We start from the raw sequence: 16,560 nt of genomic DNA, 5'->3' as shown, positions 1-16,560 counted from the left end.
AAGTTAAAATTTTCTTCTTCATGCGTTTTATACACATACCTCTACATATATAATTATATAATACGTATTTTTNTATGAAGTTCGTTTTTCTTTTTCATGTATGCTTGAAAACGACCTATGATGCTCAAATTACAAAATGCTATTATCAAAAATACCCCATATGCTGCTATCAATTCGTAGCACCAAATATAAATGTTCCATAAGTAGTGGTGCGTTACTTTTGGATTTTCCTTTGTATCCCATAATTCTAAGCCGTGCCTCTCGGTCAAAATGCAAGGTACTTTTATAAAGATGAGGGGTAAAGTTATAATCGTTGCAATAACAAAACAACAACCCACAAGTTTAAGAGCGAATTTCGTCGAATGAAAATCGTTGAATTTTTCCGGAAGGCAGATTGCTAAATATCTATCGAATGACATACAAACCACGATAAATGTACTGAATCTGATAAATACTTCGACGAGAAAAACTTCAAGATGAGCGTAATAAAAGGCAGCAGTGAGGGTTTGGTTGTGAACTTTGTTCAATCTTTGTAGTACTGGTACTAGGCCCAAAAGAGCGCACAGGTCTGCTATTGCCAGTGCCCTTAAATAAATTTTGGCAGCCCCTTTCATCACTGACGGGTAACTCAGGACTAAAAGGTTTATGCAGTTGCAAATAATCCCCACGATAATTATGATGGGACTTAAAATTGTGTACGCAACATATTCCAGTTTTATTAGTTTTTCATCATTGGGAAGTGCGTAAATATCGCCTCCGCAGTGTTTGGTAAATCTGCAAAATGATAATTGTCGTAATGTAAATTTGCTGTTTATGTGTGGGATTGTTAAAAAAGAGTTGACGTGTTGAATAAAAAAATAATTTTTGTTTGGAAAACCGTGGACTTTAACGAATTGTTTTAATAATTGAAATAGGAGCACATATTTGGGAATAGATTATTTTTTAAAAGATTTATACAATGTATTTATAGAGCAAAAACAGTTTAATATGTGCAATGTGTAAGTGCATGATTAAGAAGTGAATAAAAAAGTAATTTCCACCATTTCTTTTTTTCAAATAAAAATAGATCAAAAATCAATTTAAATCAAAAATTCCTAAAAATATACATATATGAACTTAGAAAATTTGGTACTTACCCTACCATTAGAAGCCTGACACGGTCCATTTTTTGTTTAGTTTTTTGAACTTTAATTAATGAAAAACAATACTACGGAAAACGATGTGGTTTAATAACAAGCTATGTGCAAAATAAAGGAGAGTAATTTTGTTAGTTTTCCAATAATGGTATAAATCCGGGTGGATAAGTTTAGCAGAAATTAGTTCTAAGGAATTAACTTCCCGTCCGCAAAACACATATGTTGGCATTTGCCGTTCCATTATTAAAATATTTTATCTCTGATTAAACGATATTACCAGTGTGAAATAAAATTTGCTATTTCCTAGTTCCACTGTTAATAATAAAGTTATCTTATTTGTATATGCACGTACTTCCTGATATTGTTTAGAGAGAGATATACGTTTCATTTAGATTTGTAGCAAATCGGAAGTATGAAGCAGTAATTAAGTGGGGCTTCGATCATCATCATAATTATTTACGAACTCTAATTCTAACTCTGCCACTCTTTATTCCTGTTTCTGCTTATAATGGGTCTCTTGAAGTCTCAAAAGGCGTCCTACCATATTATTTCTATTTCTTATTTTCCTTATGTTGTCTTACTTCTCCAATACGTCCTCATTTTTTACCATTTAAAAAATACAAAAATCACAGCTATTTGTAATACTTATTACTGCTACAGATGTTCAAAATTAATTTAAATTAACTTGTGGTTCCAAATAACCCATGGTAATAAATGCATCTTGTCCTATGAACAAATAAAAAATACTGAAATAATTAAAACCAGAAAGTGAGATCATCTATTAAGTAGGTAACAAGTACTCAGTAATACTAAAAAATGACAAAGTGTAGACTACCTAGTTAGTAACACTTAATTTTAATTTACTTCTAATTCGATTATTATTACTATTATTATTAATTATTTGCCGTTAAAACTGAAGTCGACGGTTGTTTCCGTCGCGATAAATTACATTATAATTATTATTATGATTATTAATTAATTATTACTATAATTATAATAACAATTGTCACTATTGATGCTGTCGGCGTCGTTATACAACCGGCGCCGGCGCTTTGTATAATAGAAGAAAACATCTCCAGTGTTGCTACTCGTAAAATATGTTTTAAGTAATTACTTGCATTAATCGTAGTAATTGCGAGTGACTATATTTAAAGGTCTCTACATAGTTTCACGTCCGATTATAAATTTTCAATTTAAGCTTTTATGTATTTTTAAAGTTGTTTGTGATATGGCTTTAGAAGTTATACCAAACTTCCTAGATTAGCAAGTGAGACCTTCCTAACAGAACGCTGAATTTAGAGACAAGTTTTCTGTTGACGTAAGCGAAAATTTTATCTGTCTAAGTAGGAAGTTGCGTACTCAAAATGTAGGCGAACGCAATTAATAATTGTCATGTGCTAGAATTACACCAATTCGCTCGTCATTAGTATTTTTAAGTTCCAAAAGTCTTTGAAAAGAAAACTATAAAATAGTAAGTATGTCAGTTTCTTTGTTGTCTTGTTCGTTCGTAATTAAAAAAAAAAATAAGAGTTCCTTTAAATATAGGCTGTCGTCGCATTCAAGTTGCGAACACTGAGACCGGTTCTCCTTTTTTTATAGACTTTAGGATCGAAGACTGTAATGCTGGACATTGATAGGTTAGGTGCGCTAGTCATGTGACCATGTGTTTATCTGTGATCAAGAAGTTCTGATGACATCTGCAGTGGACTGTCGATCCTGCATTCCACTTTACCGGGCTGCAATGCATTCCCTTTTCTATCTTTTTCTTTTCACATTGTAATGTACCACCGTATGGCTGTTAACATCAGTAAACTATTTACTGCGTCTGCGCTCTTACGCATTGTTACATCATTACGTCATACTAACTCCGTTTAAGTAACAGCCAATAAGAACACGTAGACTTGGTAACGAATCAGTATTGGCACCATTCATATAAGAACAAGAAAGTTTAGTATCTACGTATATTAGTAGAACATGCAGCGGTGGTAGAATCATCTTTCAATCATTTCTGGTGGCATTCACCAATATCCGATATTGTATTTGTGATCGATTTGAGATTTACTGAATCATTATACTTGTGATAAATCATATCGGAATTTTTGACCCTATGCTGTTAGTGAGGGTTTATTGAGATTTCAAATGCTATAAACGATATGAGTGAGTAAAGTTAATTTGATTTTTATTTTTAATCTCCCATCACTGCAAAATATTTCCATTTGCTTAATTTATTTTCTTAATTTCCCGTTATTTTTAAAGGATATTCTGTTTTATTTGAATTATTAGAAAAGCCTCCAAGTTAATATTTTTCTTTTATTTTGAATATTTCATTGCAATGCTAGTGTTTTTAATCCAAAGTTGTGACCTGTTCTGCAGTTATGGGATTTATTAGTAGGTATTTCAGTTTATTGAACTTTGACAAAAAATAGTTGCAGCCTGGTGGAGGCGGTGATTGTGGGGTATTTGTAATAAATAGGTACATATAAATGTGATCTGTTTAATATGTAATAAATAGTTTTATACTTAGAAATTGGCTATTTTAGAACTTGCGATTTTCTTTTTTTCTGTTATAAAAAACTACACACTCACATACACCTCACATTTACGAGCGTAGTTCCCGTAAAAGAGCATTTCATTTAGCCGGATTAACATTAATTAATTAAATTTAAAAAAGAAAACAGTCGATTCCTTTTTTCAGCATTTAGTTGTGTGCCTTATGGCCAAATTTGTGCTGTTGCAGTATGTAACTGATTGGTTTATTTATAAATTAACAGTTGATGATAATAACCTGTTGGTAGAGTTTGCAGTCGATTTTATTTTCTTTTTTTTGTTTTCAAAAAAAATTGCAAGAATACTCGTTTTTTCGCTCCGTTTTTTGAGACTGAACACTTAGAATATATGAATCATTATAATTATTGCATTAATAATTTTTCTATTTAAGTAGTTGTTTGTGTGGAAAAGAATGGACCATTCATTTCGTCTTTTCGATTGAAGTCATTTTTAATAATTTGGCTGTAACTAATTAAGTGGCTTCCGAAAACAAAAAGCTAGTTTGTGTATCAAGGATGCTCTTCCATTACAGTTTTGCTGAGGCTTGCGCCCACTGATTCTAAATAATTTTCTTCTGTGTGTGAAAATTTCATTTCCTTTCTAAACTTCTTTAATCAAGTAAAATGGTTAAGTTGGTTGTTCAATACTTCCCAGAGTGCAATTAAACAAATTAATTAACCAATACGGTCATCAGAAAATTGGTTACTAAAAAGTTTTCCGGACTGCTTCGTTTGTGAAGACATTTTTTTGATCGGGTAATATAAGTATTGCGTAATTGTGTTATAACAAAAAAGTACTTGGCCACACTTTTTTCGTAAATTAAAAAGTTTCAAAGCGTTTTTTTAACTTGATTGGAAAGTTTTATTTTACAGTACATAATCAAAACAAAATTGTTAATAACATCTAAATAAGTCCTAGGAAATATTCGGTTATATGCTTCACGTTGTGATAGTTGGTCTTTGAATATTTTTCTAAATCTTACAGGGTAATATTAATGATCAAGAAGCAGTAGATATTGCGCGGTTTTTGCTTACTTGTTTCTGTTTGCAGTTTATTATGCAGGGCGGTTTATTTTTGCTAGGCAATAAAGTAATATTGCTTCTCTGTTATAATCAAATAATTTATCTTAACGCTTTCACAATTTTAAAGAATTCGTTCTTCAACTATTCATTCACAACCCATCAGCTCTACAGTTTTGTTAACAATTTTGACAATGTCTTATTGACTAGTGAAGATAAATTACCATGATAAAATTATAAGTTCCTGATTATATTACCTCGTCTTAATAGTTTTCTTGTTTAACGAATTATAATAATCGTAAAAAAAGGTAATTAGGGGTTCGTACATAGTTTTCAATTTAATAAGTTATTCGTTAGATATTTTTTTTTGAAATGCCTCGATATCACAAAGTAAATTTAAAATTGTTTATTAAATAAATATATAACAGACCCCGTAACCTGTTCCTGCTAAAGTTAATAATTATGATGTTAATATTTTGCGTCATTTCGAACACTTTTCAGAAGTTGCCTGAAAATTATATTAAAGAAATAGTTTGTCATTAATGTTAGTAATAATAAAATAAAGGGATTCTTAAATGTTAGAGCTCCTGCCATGTGATAAAAATCAAAGCCGCTCAAAAAAATCTTAACAAGAGTGTCATTTTGTAAAATAGATTTTTTTCTTTTTTTTTGCCATAATATGATTCCTTTGCATTTGGTTAAAACTCACTTAACCAGAAAATAAACAGTTGTAGTTAATACATAGTTTAAAAATGACACGAGGAAAACCAATATATAGGTAAGAAGCAAAGAAAACATCAGCAACGTTACTATTTTAATTATGTATTAGTAATATTTCTTACGATAACACATACAGTGTTAATGTGATTTTTGCACTGTTCAGCATAAATTAATCACAAATGAAAATTTCAAGTCAGTCAGTCACTAAAATAATGAAGCTTATTGTTTAACGTAAAACGAAAAAAAAATAATACAATGTATTGTTCTTCCCCGCTTATAAGCAATGTGCAGAGGCAATTTATTTCCGCTTCAAATATTATATATTATACATGGTATTCCCTATTGTTATTGTTAAATGATATAATTTAAATAGTGTAACGGACCGTTTCTCTTTTTTTTTTCTCTTGAATTTTCTGTTGCGTTTCAGTAGTCTCTGCAGTATTGCTTTTAATATAATTTTTGCTCATATTGAGCAGGTTTTATAGGAAATTCTATAAGGAATACATTTTGCATTTATGCTTTCGCCAAATGACTATATTTTAGCTAATAATCTAATACAATAATTAGATATTCCACTTAAAAAAAGAAAAAAGTTGTATACATACATACATACATACATACATACATGCATACTTACATACATACATACATAAATACATATTAAATAGCTACTTTCTGCGCAAAATGGTAAGATAATGGATTGTGTTCCCCACCCCCCCCTTCCTATGCCTTTCGTGTTTTATTATTCTTTTCCATCAATTAATTAGCCAGTTAAGATGAACTAATAATGTTATTATAATAAATTATATTTTATTTATGTTTTCATCCATTTTATTATTATTTTTTCCATTATAGCATTGCCACCATAGTCACTATACTATTATTATTATTATTAATCATATTATTATCGTTGTCATTGCATTATCATCATCATCATCATAATTATTATTAATAATTATAATTCATGTTACAATAATTATTATTGAATCCTACATATCGCCCATTTTTTAATTAACGTTTAGCTAGTGTTGTAAAATGCTTCAGAAAACTGGTAACTATTTAAGTGGCGTATTTAAGACTTGTGTTTACGACATGGTTTCTAAACAGTTTCGACAAAATTGTATTATCTTACTAAATATTCAACAGGCTGTTTACTGTATATCTTATTTAAATAAATATGCAATGTGGCCAATTTTTTAATGAGTGCCTTTATATTCAAACTAAAGCTGCACGTTCGAGTATCTTACGGCTTTAGTTGATAATTTCTGCAAAAGCTTCCTCGTAGAGCTTTCGGTAAAAATACACAATCTTGCATAAAAATTCATTATCATGGTTCAAAGATTGGCTGGATACCCTAAGATAGATATGGTTGAAAGAATTTTACTATGATATCTCCCTAAATGTGGATTTTTGTAGTGCATCTGGTGTTCCAGCTCGATTATTTTTGGAACCTATTCTGTACCATCCTTGACAATTTTTGGGATACACCGTGGTATCTTTTCAATTCTTTTTTTGCGATTTTTTTTAGTCAGTGCTTGTACATGTTTGGTTTTTACTATTACTTAATGAATTTTTTTACGAGCTACTTTCTTCGCGACTTTAGACCTTATGAATAAATAAAATAAGATAAAAAATGCTGAAGATTTTATTTTACAATTAAATGTAATTACATTCAATTGAAATTGAAACATCTGCAAAACAATTTTTTAACTGCAATACGGAATTGTTTGTGGCAAAATGAATAAATGAAAAAGTTTAACGTCAAATACAGCATTAGTAAGTTATTGCCAACGGCTCTCAAAACAGAAAAGCGAAAGAAATCCCTTATGTCTCGGGTGGTATAGTAAATAATTGATAGGGCAACCGATGGAGTCATGGTAAGGAAAAATAAAAGGACAATTAACTGAAGCGTGAACACTAAGCGATTTTCTTCTCTCTGCTTTCTTTTTTGAATGTAAACGTTTCCATCATTTGACTTCACAATGGCCCCATTTTCAGGAATGGTCTGCGCTGTAGTGTTATGAAGTTCGTTTTTCTTTTTCATGTATGCTTGAAAACGACCTATGATGCTCAAATTACAAAATGCTATTATCAAAAATACCCCATATGCTGCTATCAATTCGTAGCACCAAATATAAATGTTCCATAAGTAGTGGTGCGTTACTTTTGGATTTTCCTTTGTATCCCATAATTCTAAGCCGTGCCTCTCGGTCAAAATGCAAGGTACTTTTATAAAGATGAGGGGTAAAGTTATAATCGTTGCAATAACAAAACAACAACCCACAAGTTTAAGAGCGAATTTCGTCGAATGAAAATCGTTGAATTTTTCCGGAAGGCAGATTGCTAAATATCTATCGAATGACATACAAACCACGATAAATGTACTGAATCTGATAAATACTTCGACGAGAAAAACTTCAAGATGAGCGTAATAAAAGGCAGCAGTGAGGGTTTGGTTGTGAACTTTGTTCAATCTTTGTAGTACTGGTACTAGGCCCAAAAGAGCGCACAGGTCTGCTATTGCCAGTGCCCTTAAATAAATTTTGGCAGCCCCTTTCATCACTGACGGGTAACTCAGGACTAAAAGGTTTATGCAGTTGCAAATAATCCCCACGATAATTATGATGGGACTTAAAATTGTGTACGCAACATATTCCAGTTTTATTAGTTTTTCATCATTGGGAAGTGCGTAAATATCGCCTCCGCAGTGTTTGGTAAATCTGCAAAATGATAATTGTCGTAATGTAAATTTGCTGTTTATGTGTGGGATTGTTAAAAAAGAGTTGACGTGTTGAATAAAAAAATAATTTTTGTTTGGAAAACCGTGGACTTTAACGAATTGTTTTAATAATTGAAATAGGAGCACATATTTGGGAATAGATTATTTTTTAAAAGATTTATACAATGTATTTATAGAGCAAAAACAGTTTAATATGTGCAATGTGTAAGTGCATGATTAAGAAGTGAATAAAAAAGTAATTTCCACCATTTCTTTTTTTCAAATAAAAATAGATCAAAAATCAATTTAAATCAAAAATTCCTAAAAATATACATATATGAACTTAGAAAATTTGGTACTTACCCTACCATTAGAAGCCTGACACGGTCCATTTTTTGTTTAGTTTTTTGAACTTTAATTAATGAAAAACAATACTACGGAAAACGATGTGGTTTAATAACAAGCTATGTGCAAAATAAAGGAGAGTAATTTTGTTAGTTTTCCAATAATGGTATAAATCCGGGTGGATAAGTTTAGCAGAAATTAGTTCTAAGGAATTAACTTCCCGTCCGCAAAACACATATGTTGGCATTTGCCGTTCCATTATTAAAATATTTTATCTCTGATTAAACGATATTACCAGTGTGAAATAAAATTTGCTATTTCCTAGTTCCACTGTTAATAATAAAGTTATCTTATTTGTATATGCACGTACTTCCTGATATTGTTTAGAGAGAGATATACGTTTCATTTAGATTTGTAGCAAATCGGAAGTATGAAGCAGTAATTAAGTGGGGCTTCGATCATCATCATAATTATTTACGAACTCTAATTCTAACTCTGCCACTCTTTATTCCTGTTTCTGCTTATAATGGGTCTCTTGAAGTCTCAAAAGGCGTCCTACCATATTATTTCTATTTCTTATTTTCCTTATGTTGTCTTACTTCTCCAATACGTCCTCATTTTTTACCATTTAAAAAATACAAAAATCACAGCTATTTGTAATACTTATTACTGCTACAGATGTTCAAAATTAATTTAAATTAACTTGTGGTTCCAAATAACCCATGGTAATAAATACATCTTGTCCTATGAACAAATAAAAAATACTGAAATAATTAAAACCAGAAAGTGAGATCATCTATTAAGTAGGTAACAAGTACTCAGTAATACTAAAAAATGACAAAGTGTAGACTACTGAGGTCCCTACATGGAGTGGTCTATAGATTGGTAAGTACCAACTTATGGTGTAGAATTATACATGAATTTTTTTATTATACATTTAATTCAGGCTCTACAGTTTGATGGGAACATGGTCGAAATAGGGTTCACAGTTTAGTTGGAACCTATATATTGATGACTTTTATGAAGCAGATTGAAGATACGGTACAAAGTTAAAACCACCGATAATTTTAGATGGATCTTCATGTAAGATTATAAATTGGGAAACGTGCATCTTTAATTGCTGTGGAAACGGGAAGTAAAATGGTAGCCTTTCCTCTACCGTTTAACATGCAATCACTTTACTGTGGTATCTCATGTGCTCTACTTGTAGAATTTGCAAGGCAGTCACATCATCATCCCTGCTGTTCATCATCACTATTGGACAAGCGGCAGACCATCTGAAAAGTTTACATAAGCACCTGGACTAGTTTTTCGAATATCTTCAATCAACCAACAGTAGAATTCATTACAGGTTTGTTTTAAATTTTATATATATATTTTTTTTATAAGTTGCCATCTGTATTATATGTTTGTTTCTCTAAACTAAAGGGTTTAACTAGCAGTTCGCTTTATAATGTAGAGATGATAATTACTGCATGGACAACCATAACAAGTGAAAGTTTTGAATGCATTATTCTTCTCCGTCGTTATATACATTAAAACATAGAAACCATGTAAGTGTAATAGCTACAACGAATATAAAACTATTTAGTACCTTCAGCCTGAAACAGCAGAGTTCAAATTAATACATTGAACATAACGAAATTGCCAATGTAACATAATGTAAACATAAAAGCCGTTAAATCAATTTTAAGAAAGTACTTTAGTTAAAACTTTTCGATTGTCCCCCATATTTCAGTTAGAAAATTATATGAAGTCCCTTGTATCACACGTAGTTGAGGCGACATCTCGGAGGCGATAGTCAAATATTACATTTACAGGTTACAACTGTATTGCCCCGCAAATTTCTGTCTAATTGCCCAAACATCTTATGTTCTCCTTATTAGAAATTTTCGATTTCCAAAGTTTCATTGCAAATGTCATTTCGTAATGTATCCGGTACCTTATCAAAATTTAACACCTGTGGATCGTTTTTGGCTATAACAACGTGAATTTTCCGGGTCTTTTTCCCTTAATTCATTCGTTTGCTAAATTACTAAATGTTTTCTCTTGCGCTTTTTTTTTCAGTCAGAAATCGATTTGTACCTTCGGATCGTTTTTGGCAATAAAAATGTGAATTTTACCGACTGTTTTTACTTTATTTAATAAACAACAATCTAGTTACGCACTCATTAACTTTACTTTTGTTAAATAATGATAATTTATTGCCTGCACTACGTTTTTTTCGGTCAAAATCAAAATATTGAAATCTAACACTCCTGTAGTGCCAATTAATGATTGAATGTTTATGTTCCTTAAGAAGCTTCAAGTCTTAATTGAGAGGTGTGCCTTTATCAGTTATTTTTTCAAATTAATTAAATTGAAAAGTGAGAGTTATTTGTTGCATTCCAAAACTGTTGTTGTTATAGATTGTTTTTTTATTGATATCGGCAAATGTAACTGCCTCATGTATCTGTAATTAAAATAAAACGTAAATCTTATAATCACTTGTGTTTTAAATAACAAATATACGCGTATAATAGATTAATTTTGAAATTTTAATATGTTTATCTATTAAACTACAATTAGTTAAGTTTTTTATTACAACGGTAACTTTTAATTCTTAACATTACTCTTCAAATTGCGCTAAGCATATTGTAGCATTCGTGCCTCTAAAACCAAATGCTTTTTCAGAGCAATCCTGCGACCTCTAGAGTACCATTTTTTGTTTAATTCTGTAACAAAGTTGAAGGGTGCACCCTCAACAGGATCCTCTAGGTTGATTGTGGAAGGCAGGATTCCCTCCTGTAATGCTTTGATAGTGAACACAGCTTCTAGATTCCCTGCAGCAAAACTACGCTTTAACCATCGGCCTTCGTGTCTTTAAATGATACGCATCCTCCGATAAACCGTAGCCCAATATTTCAGCATAAACGCGAGCGTTTCTTTGCTTGGCATATTCTAGTTCTTCGAGGACCAGGATGGTGCAGCCCTCACCCATCACAAAACTATCTCTTATCCAATGGTCTAGATGCGTCGGTTGGATCGTCGTTAAAAGAAGTGCTGAAGGCTCTCAACTGACAAAACCCTGTATAGCCAAAGGACTAATGCATGCCTCTGTCCCTGCACAAATCATTACGTCAGCATCATAATTTCTAATAAAACGGAACGAATCTCCTACTGCATGGGCACCAGTAGCACATTCCGTCGAAACAGAATGATTGGACCCCTACAACGGTAAATGTAAATTTTTCAATTTTGTTTTTAAACAATAAATGCAGTCCAAAAAAGACACCATATCTATGAACAATAGCATTGAAAAAAGGTCGTATAAAAACTGGTGTATTCACATTGGTTAATTTATTGTATCCTTAGGGTGTTTCAGCAACTTTGCAAAGTCTGTTTAAAATCAAAAATTAATAGAATAATAAAGAGCAACAAAAATTACTTACCTATTACATGCTCTAATTTTCTTTTATATTTTTACAAGTTTTGAAATTCATTCCATGTTTACTTGCAGGTTTTACTTAGCCATCGACAGTATTGACAAAATTAAAATTTTCTCAACATAATCTTGCCCCTACCTAAAACCATATTTAATGTTAATTTGTCCAGCTGAGATATTTGGTAAAATTATAGGGACAAAATAAAGGCTAACTTTACTAGTTCCTTTACAAGATGCAGCATTTGTTTCACAAATATCACGGCAAGTCTACCATCCCCATACCCACAGCTACACCTGTAGATTCCAAATCAGACTCGTTTAATTGAATCCATTTTGCATATTTCAACGCTTCATTTGCAATTACTAATGCAACAGAAGAAGCTAAAGACATTGATCTTAATTCGGTTTTAGAAAAGTGATTTTGTACATTAAAGTCCGACTAATATATATAAGCTGCTATCTTGCACGGCAGGTTTTCATACTTCTTTTCTTTTGTTGTATTCCACATTTTCTGTTAATGACATTGTGCTATGACTTTTTCAAGTTGCACCTGACAAGGAATAAAACCTCCATTCCCGTTACTAGGACTCTTCATTTTATTTTAAAAATATTTCCTTAGTGTACTATACACAAACTGCTTTACATTTATAATAACATTAAGGAGAAAAACATAAAAAAGTTAAATAAAATCAATGTTCTTTATAGGTTAAGAACGATTTTGACCATAGATAATAGATATTGACATAGACATAACATAGATAAGATTACCTATGGATAAGATAGATATTTGACAACTATGAAGTATGACATCGGAGCATCATCTATTATTTAGCCACTTAACCGTAAAAAGGAAATATGAAGTGTTTTAATTTATACAATATATAATGACGCTTAAAATTAAATGAATCAGAAAAATAAAAGAAATTAATGAATGCAAATGAAATAATAAATTAGAACTCAAACTAAAAGTTGCATGGAGTTTTTTTATATAATACCGTCTAACCATATTTGTGACATTAAAAATTTCTAACGGATTAATTTACTTACATAACCTAAGTTCTTATACAAGTTACAATTGATATACCATATATTATTTTATGATTAGAGCTGTAGATAAACAATTTTCTTTTTGTTTTAGCATTTTGAACAATTTGCATATGAAGGATAGAAAGGAAGGTACGATTTCATTTAGTATTCTTTTTTATTAATTATAAATTAAATTTTTTCAGGCATACAATTTATTAAAACTCAGCATCACTTAATTATTTTAAAAATTAGTTTGTTGAAGAAACATTAAAAGATTTATACGTATTTGCTATTTAACAGTTCAAAAATTATTTTTAGAATTTTAAATATTTCGCGCCAGTCCAGACAGGACATGACATTGCAGCGCCCTCTTGTGTCAATTTCGGTAACGTTCAGATAGTCTCATTACCAAATAAAGAAAGTAAATGTGGTATGTTGTACAACTTGTAGTACAACTTGTACTATCTTCAACGAGATTATCATTATTACCCTTTGTAGATCTATTATCTATGATCAAATGACGTACTTCCTTCTCGCTCAGTGGTGTACTGCTGCTTCTACGCTTTGTTAGTTTTGGTGGTTATATGTTGTGTGCATTTTTGATAATAAAGTTTTGGAAAAGTCCTGGTAAATAACAAATTTCTATTGCAATAGGTTCTAGAATTACTGTTTTATCTGTTGTGTGCTTTTTTATTATTGGGTATCGCAATATTTTGACGATTCTCATGGATTAAGTTTCTAAGTAAATCTAGTATGCTCCGCCATATTTTATAATCTAGCAAAACTGTGGAGACCTGTTTATGTATGTTTAATAATAGTTATCAGTTCGGTACAAAAAATTGATTTTAGAAAGTTCCTTTGGTAACAAAATTACCCTTCATTTATTAACCTTTTTTTTGTTTTCCGGATTTTTTTTTTTTGCTTTTCTTTTTTTTTTTCTTTTCACAGATACACGTAAGAAAACATTATTTCTTGCTCCTAAAAACGATTTTTCCTTCAGAATTTCAATCTACAGAGATGGTTTATTTCCTGCTGATGTCTTAAAGGACCTTGTGGTTAGGTAAGATGATTGAAATTATTTGAAGATAAATACATATGTAATGCCATTTATTTGAAACTTGAAACATTCTGACAACTGTTTAAACGTTTTTGTAAAGTTGAAAGTAAGATACATACGTATTAATTTATTACTTTAAATATGTATGTGGATGGTTTATTTAAATAGAAGAAGTACATAGTTGCTGTAATCTAATTAAAATATTTGTTGTTTTTCACTAGGCCTTACAATACCAAGGGGCATAGGAATGGTCTATGTTACAATGAAATAATAATAATACTGTGAAGACCGAGATGTGTCATTCCTTCCACACTAATGGACACCCTTGGAATACTTTGTGTAAGATTTTAACTTTTAATAATTTTACTTCAATCCACTAATTCTTGCCAATATGTAAAAAAAGTGGTCTAATATTAAAATTAAATAAAAGTAAAGTACATACCTGATGCTTGTGGTAGTTCNTCCATGTAGCTTCAATGAAGAGTCATGAAAGTGACTTCCTCTCCTGGGAATAAGGATAATGATTACAGCATGATGTGGATTACTAAAGAATGAGTTTGCAACATGTAATTGATTATTTTGGATACATTTGGAGTTCTAGGACTAGAAGGTATAAAAAATCCTTTAACAGCATTTTTGGGGCTTTAGTTGATTTGTTACACATGCCCACATAATAATAGGAACTTAATATAAATTCCAATTTTCAAGAAATTTTATTTGCTGTAGGCACAACAATTGTTTCACCATTAAATTATTATTGTTGTATTGTTCGTCTACAATATTGAAAATTTCAGAACATCACGTTTTGCTTTGTTATAGTACAGGCAAGTTTCAATAAGAAAAGTAGTTTTAGTTTCAATTTTCATGCACTTGTTCCATTCAAATTTTTTTAATGCCTGTTTGGCATTATATTATATTATGTAATTTGTAATGGGTAATCATTGAGTTTGATAGTAGTCTATTATTTGATTGGTGAAAGTTGCAGTTCTTAATATTGTGAAACATAATATGTGAGATGAAACTAACATTAAATTGTTTCAACAGGAATTCATTTAAACATATTAAATGAACAAGAAGGCAAACAGTAAGGTTTCGAAACCTGCAGAAGTGGAGCCCTTTAAAGCTCCCTCCCCTTGGATGTAAATGTACATGCAATTCGATTTACACTGACGTATATATGGTTGCGGTGCGATATTCTATCTTCCTGCTATGTGGCTTATTTCACCATCAATGGCATTAGTTTTCCTTTCTTAAACATTTTCACTTCCTTGTTGTCAACGCTGAGGAATAAAACTCGAGCACCGTTCAGTAAACCTCTCGGTAAGCAACTGTTTTACTGTTTATTTTGATTTTGTTGGTACTCGATGTTCATAGTAATTTGTCGTCTCTAGCATCTGTGGTTTTTCATTAATGGTTATCTATTATACACAATATAAATTGATGTGTATCTATGATTTTGCTTCTATTTTCTATTGTTCATGGCATAAATTGAAGTTAGGTTGCATGTATGATTATTTGTTTTAGCAATTATCTGTAGTTTACAGCATAAATTGACGATATCTATGATTATTTCACATTTGTCATATTGTAAAACTGACACTCGTCGCCATTTTATAATTCAACTGTTTTGCTTGATTTTTGGTGCGTGTTTTTAGATGTGTTTATTAATTCCTTCCTGCATTAGTAGTGTAATTAATATGTTTTTTTGTCCAATTTTACAGATTGTTCAACAAATGAGAGAGAATATTCAGTTTGGTTGTACTGAAACAAGCAATGTCCATATGGGTGTGGTCTTTTGTGAACCATATTCTTGATGTGCTGTTTTCGCCTCCACCTTGCAACATTATGCAGTTAATTCTCAACGGATGAGTGAAAGCAACTGGAGATGTATGTGAACTCTACTGAAACGACAGATTTTCTGCCATTGTATTCCTCTTGGGTTTGGTTTGCTTTCCACACCTGCAAACTTTGGAACGTTACAGTTTACAGTTAACGAAGGTGAGAATGCTTGATATAATTAATTTCAATTGCTCTTTATTAATCTGTTACCACCGTATCTGTTGCAGATCGACGTTGGAGAAGACAAAGATGACCCCATAGTTAAAATAGTTCTCTATCTTGCATGCTTTATGTAGTAGAAGTCATCAAGTTCATTTTATTCAAATTAGTTTTTTATTTTGCATGTATTTTTGTAGTTTATTTGTTTTTTAAATTAATTTTTATTTTGCATGCTTGTTTTTGTTCATTTTATTTGAAGTAATTGTTGATTGTAGATGTTTTTATTTTTTTTTTTATGTTGTAGTAGTGTAGTAGTAGAAATAACACGTTTAGTAGTTGTAGTATAGTCTAACCTTGCTTACCTCTTCGCTTAGCTTACTGCATATTCTTCCTATTTTGCTTTGCATTTACCCTACGAGTTCTACATGATTCAACGTTTCGTTATCGTGTGTGTTTCTTCTCACCCTTGTGGAATTAGGGAGGGCCTCCCCGAACGACTTCCCTTGGGCTTAGCTATTTAGTTGATCTTAAAAGTGTCTTATACACTTTTCGCGAGTCTACTCTAGCGT

The 16,560-nt window shown here is 31.2% G+C and overlaps 3 protein-coding genes and 1 long non-coding RNA gene across 5 annotated transcripts; 1 reads left to right on the top strand and 3 right to left on the bottom strand.

Annotated features, from left to right (window-relative positions):
• Positions 1–53: 53 nt before the first annotated feature.
• LOC112906824 (probable G-protein coupled receptor AH9.1) lies at positions 54–9,837 on the bottom strand. The gene is made up of 3 exons (XM_025981810.1): positions 9,340–9,837; positions 1,137–1,971; positions 54–774 (listed from the first exon to the last, which is right to left on the bottom strand). The coding sequence occupies exons 2-3, from the start codon at positions 1,163–1,165 to the stop codon at positions 54–56; spliced, it is 750 nt and encodes a 249-aa protein (XP_025837595.1). The 5' UTR covers positions 1,166–1,971; positions 9,340–9,837.
• On the bottom strand, positions 6,366–9,341 carry LOC108744974 (probable G-protein coupled receptor AH9.1). The gene is made up of 2 exons (XM_018480970.2): positions 8,505–9,341; positions 6,366–8,142 (listed from the first exon to the last, which is right to left on the bottom strand). The coding sequence occupies exons 1-2, from the start codon at positions 8,531–8,533 to the stop codon at positions 7,095–7,097; spliced, it is 1,077 nt and encodes a 358-aa protein (XP_018336472.1). The 5' UTR covers positions 8,534–9,341; the 3' UTR covers positions 6,366–7,094.
• Positions 9,838–11,023: 1,186 nt separating the features above from the next.
• Positions 11,024–12,301, bottom strand: LOC108744880 (putative 3-oxoacyl-[acyl-carrier-protein] synthase, mitochondrial). Its single transcript, XM_018480837.2, is given in 4 exon segments — positions 11,024–11,482; positions 11,484–11,556; positions 11,559–11,694; positions 12,182–12,301. Coding segments are annotated over 4 exon segments (492 nt in total). The 3' UTR covers positions 11,024–11,319.
• A 1,584-nt stretch (positions 12,302–13,885) lies between these two features.
• Positions 13,886–16,218, top strand: LOC112906796. 2 transcript variants are annotated; one of them, XR_003232601.1, is made up of 6 exons: positions 13,886–13,996; positions 14,215–14,332; positions 14,465–14,603; positions 15,038–15,313; positions 15,715–15,991; positions 16,060–16,218. It is a non-coding gene; the product is annotated as an uncharacterized LOC112906796 (long non-coding RNA). The 2 variants fall into 2 exon arrangements; XR_003232600.1 differs by having other exon boundaries at positions 15,715–16,218.
• The last annotated feature ends 342 nt before the right edge of the window (positions 16,219–16,560 follow it).

Source organism: Agrilus planipennis, unplaced genomic scaffold (assembly GCF_000699045.2).
Source record: "Agrilus planipennis isolate EAB-ADULT unplaced genomic scaffold, Apla_2.0 scaffold42, whole genome shotgun sequence".
Classification (NCBI taxonomy): Eukaryota; Metazoa; Arthropoda; class Insecta; order Coleoptera; family Buprestidae; genus Agrilus; species Agrilus planipennis.
This window is presented reverse-complemented; position numbering and strand designations above follow the sequence as displayed.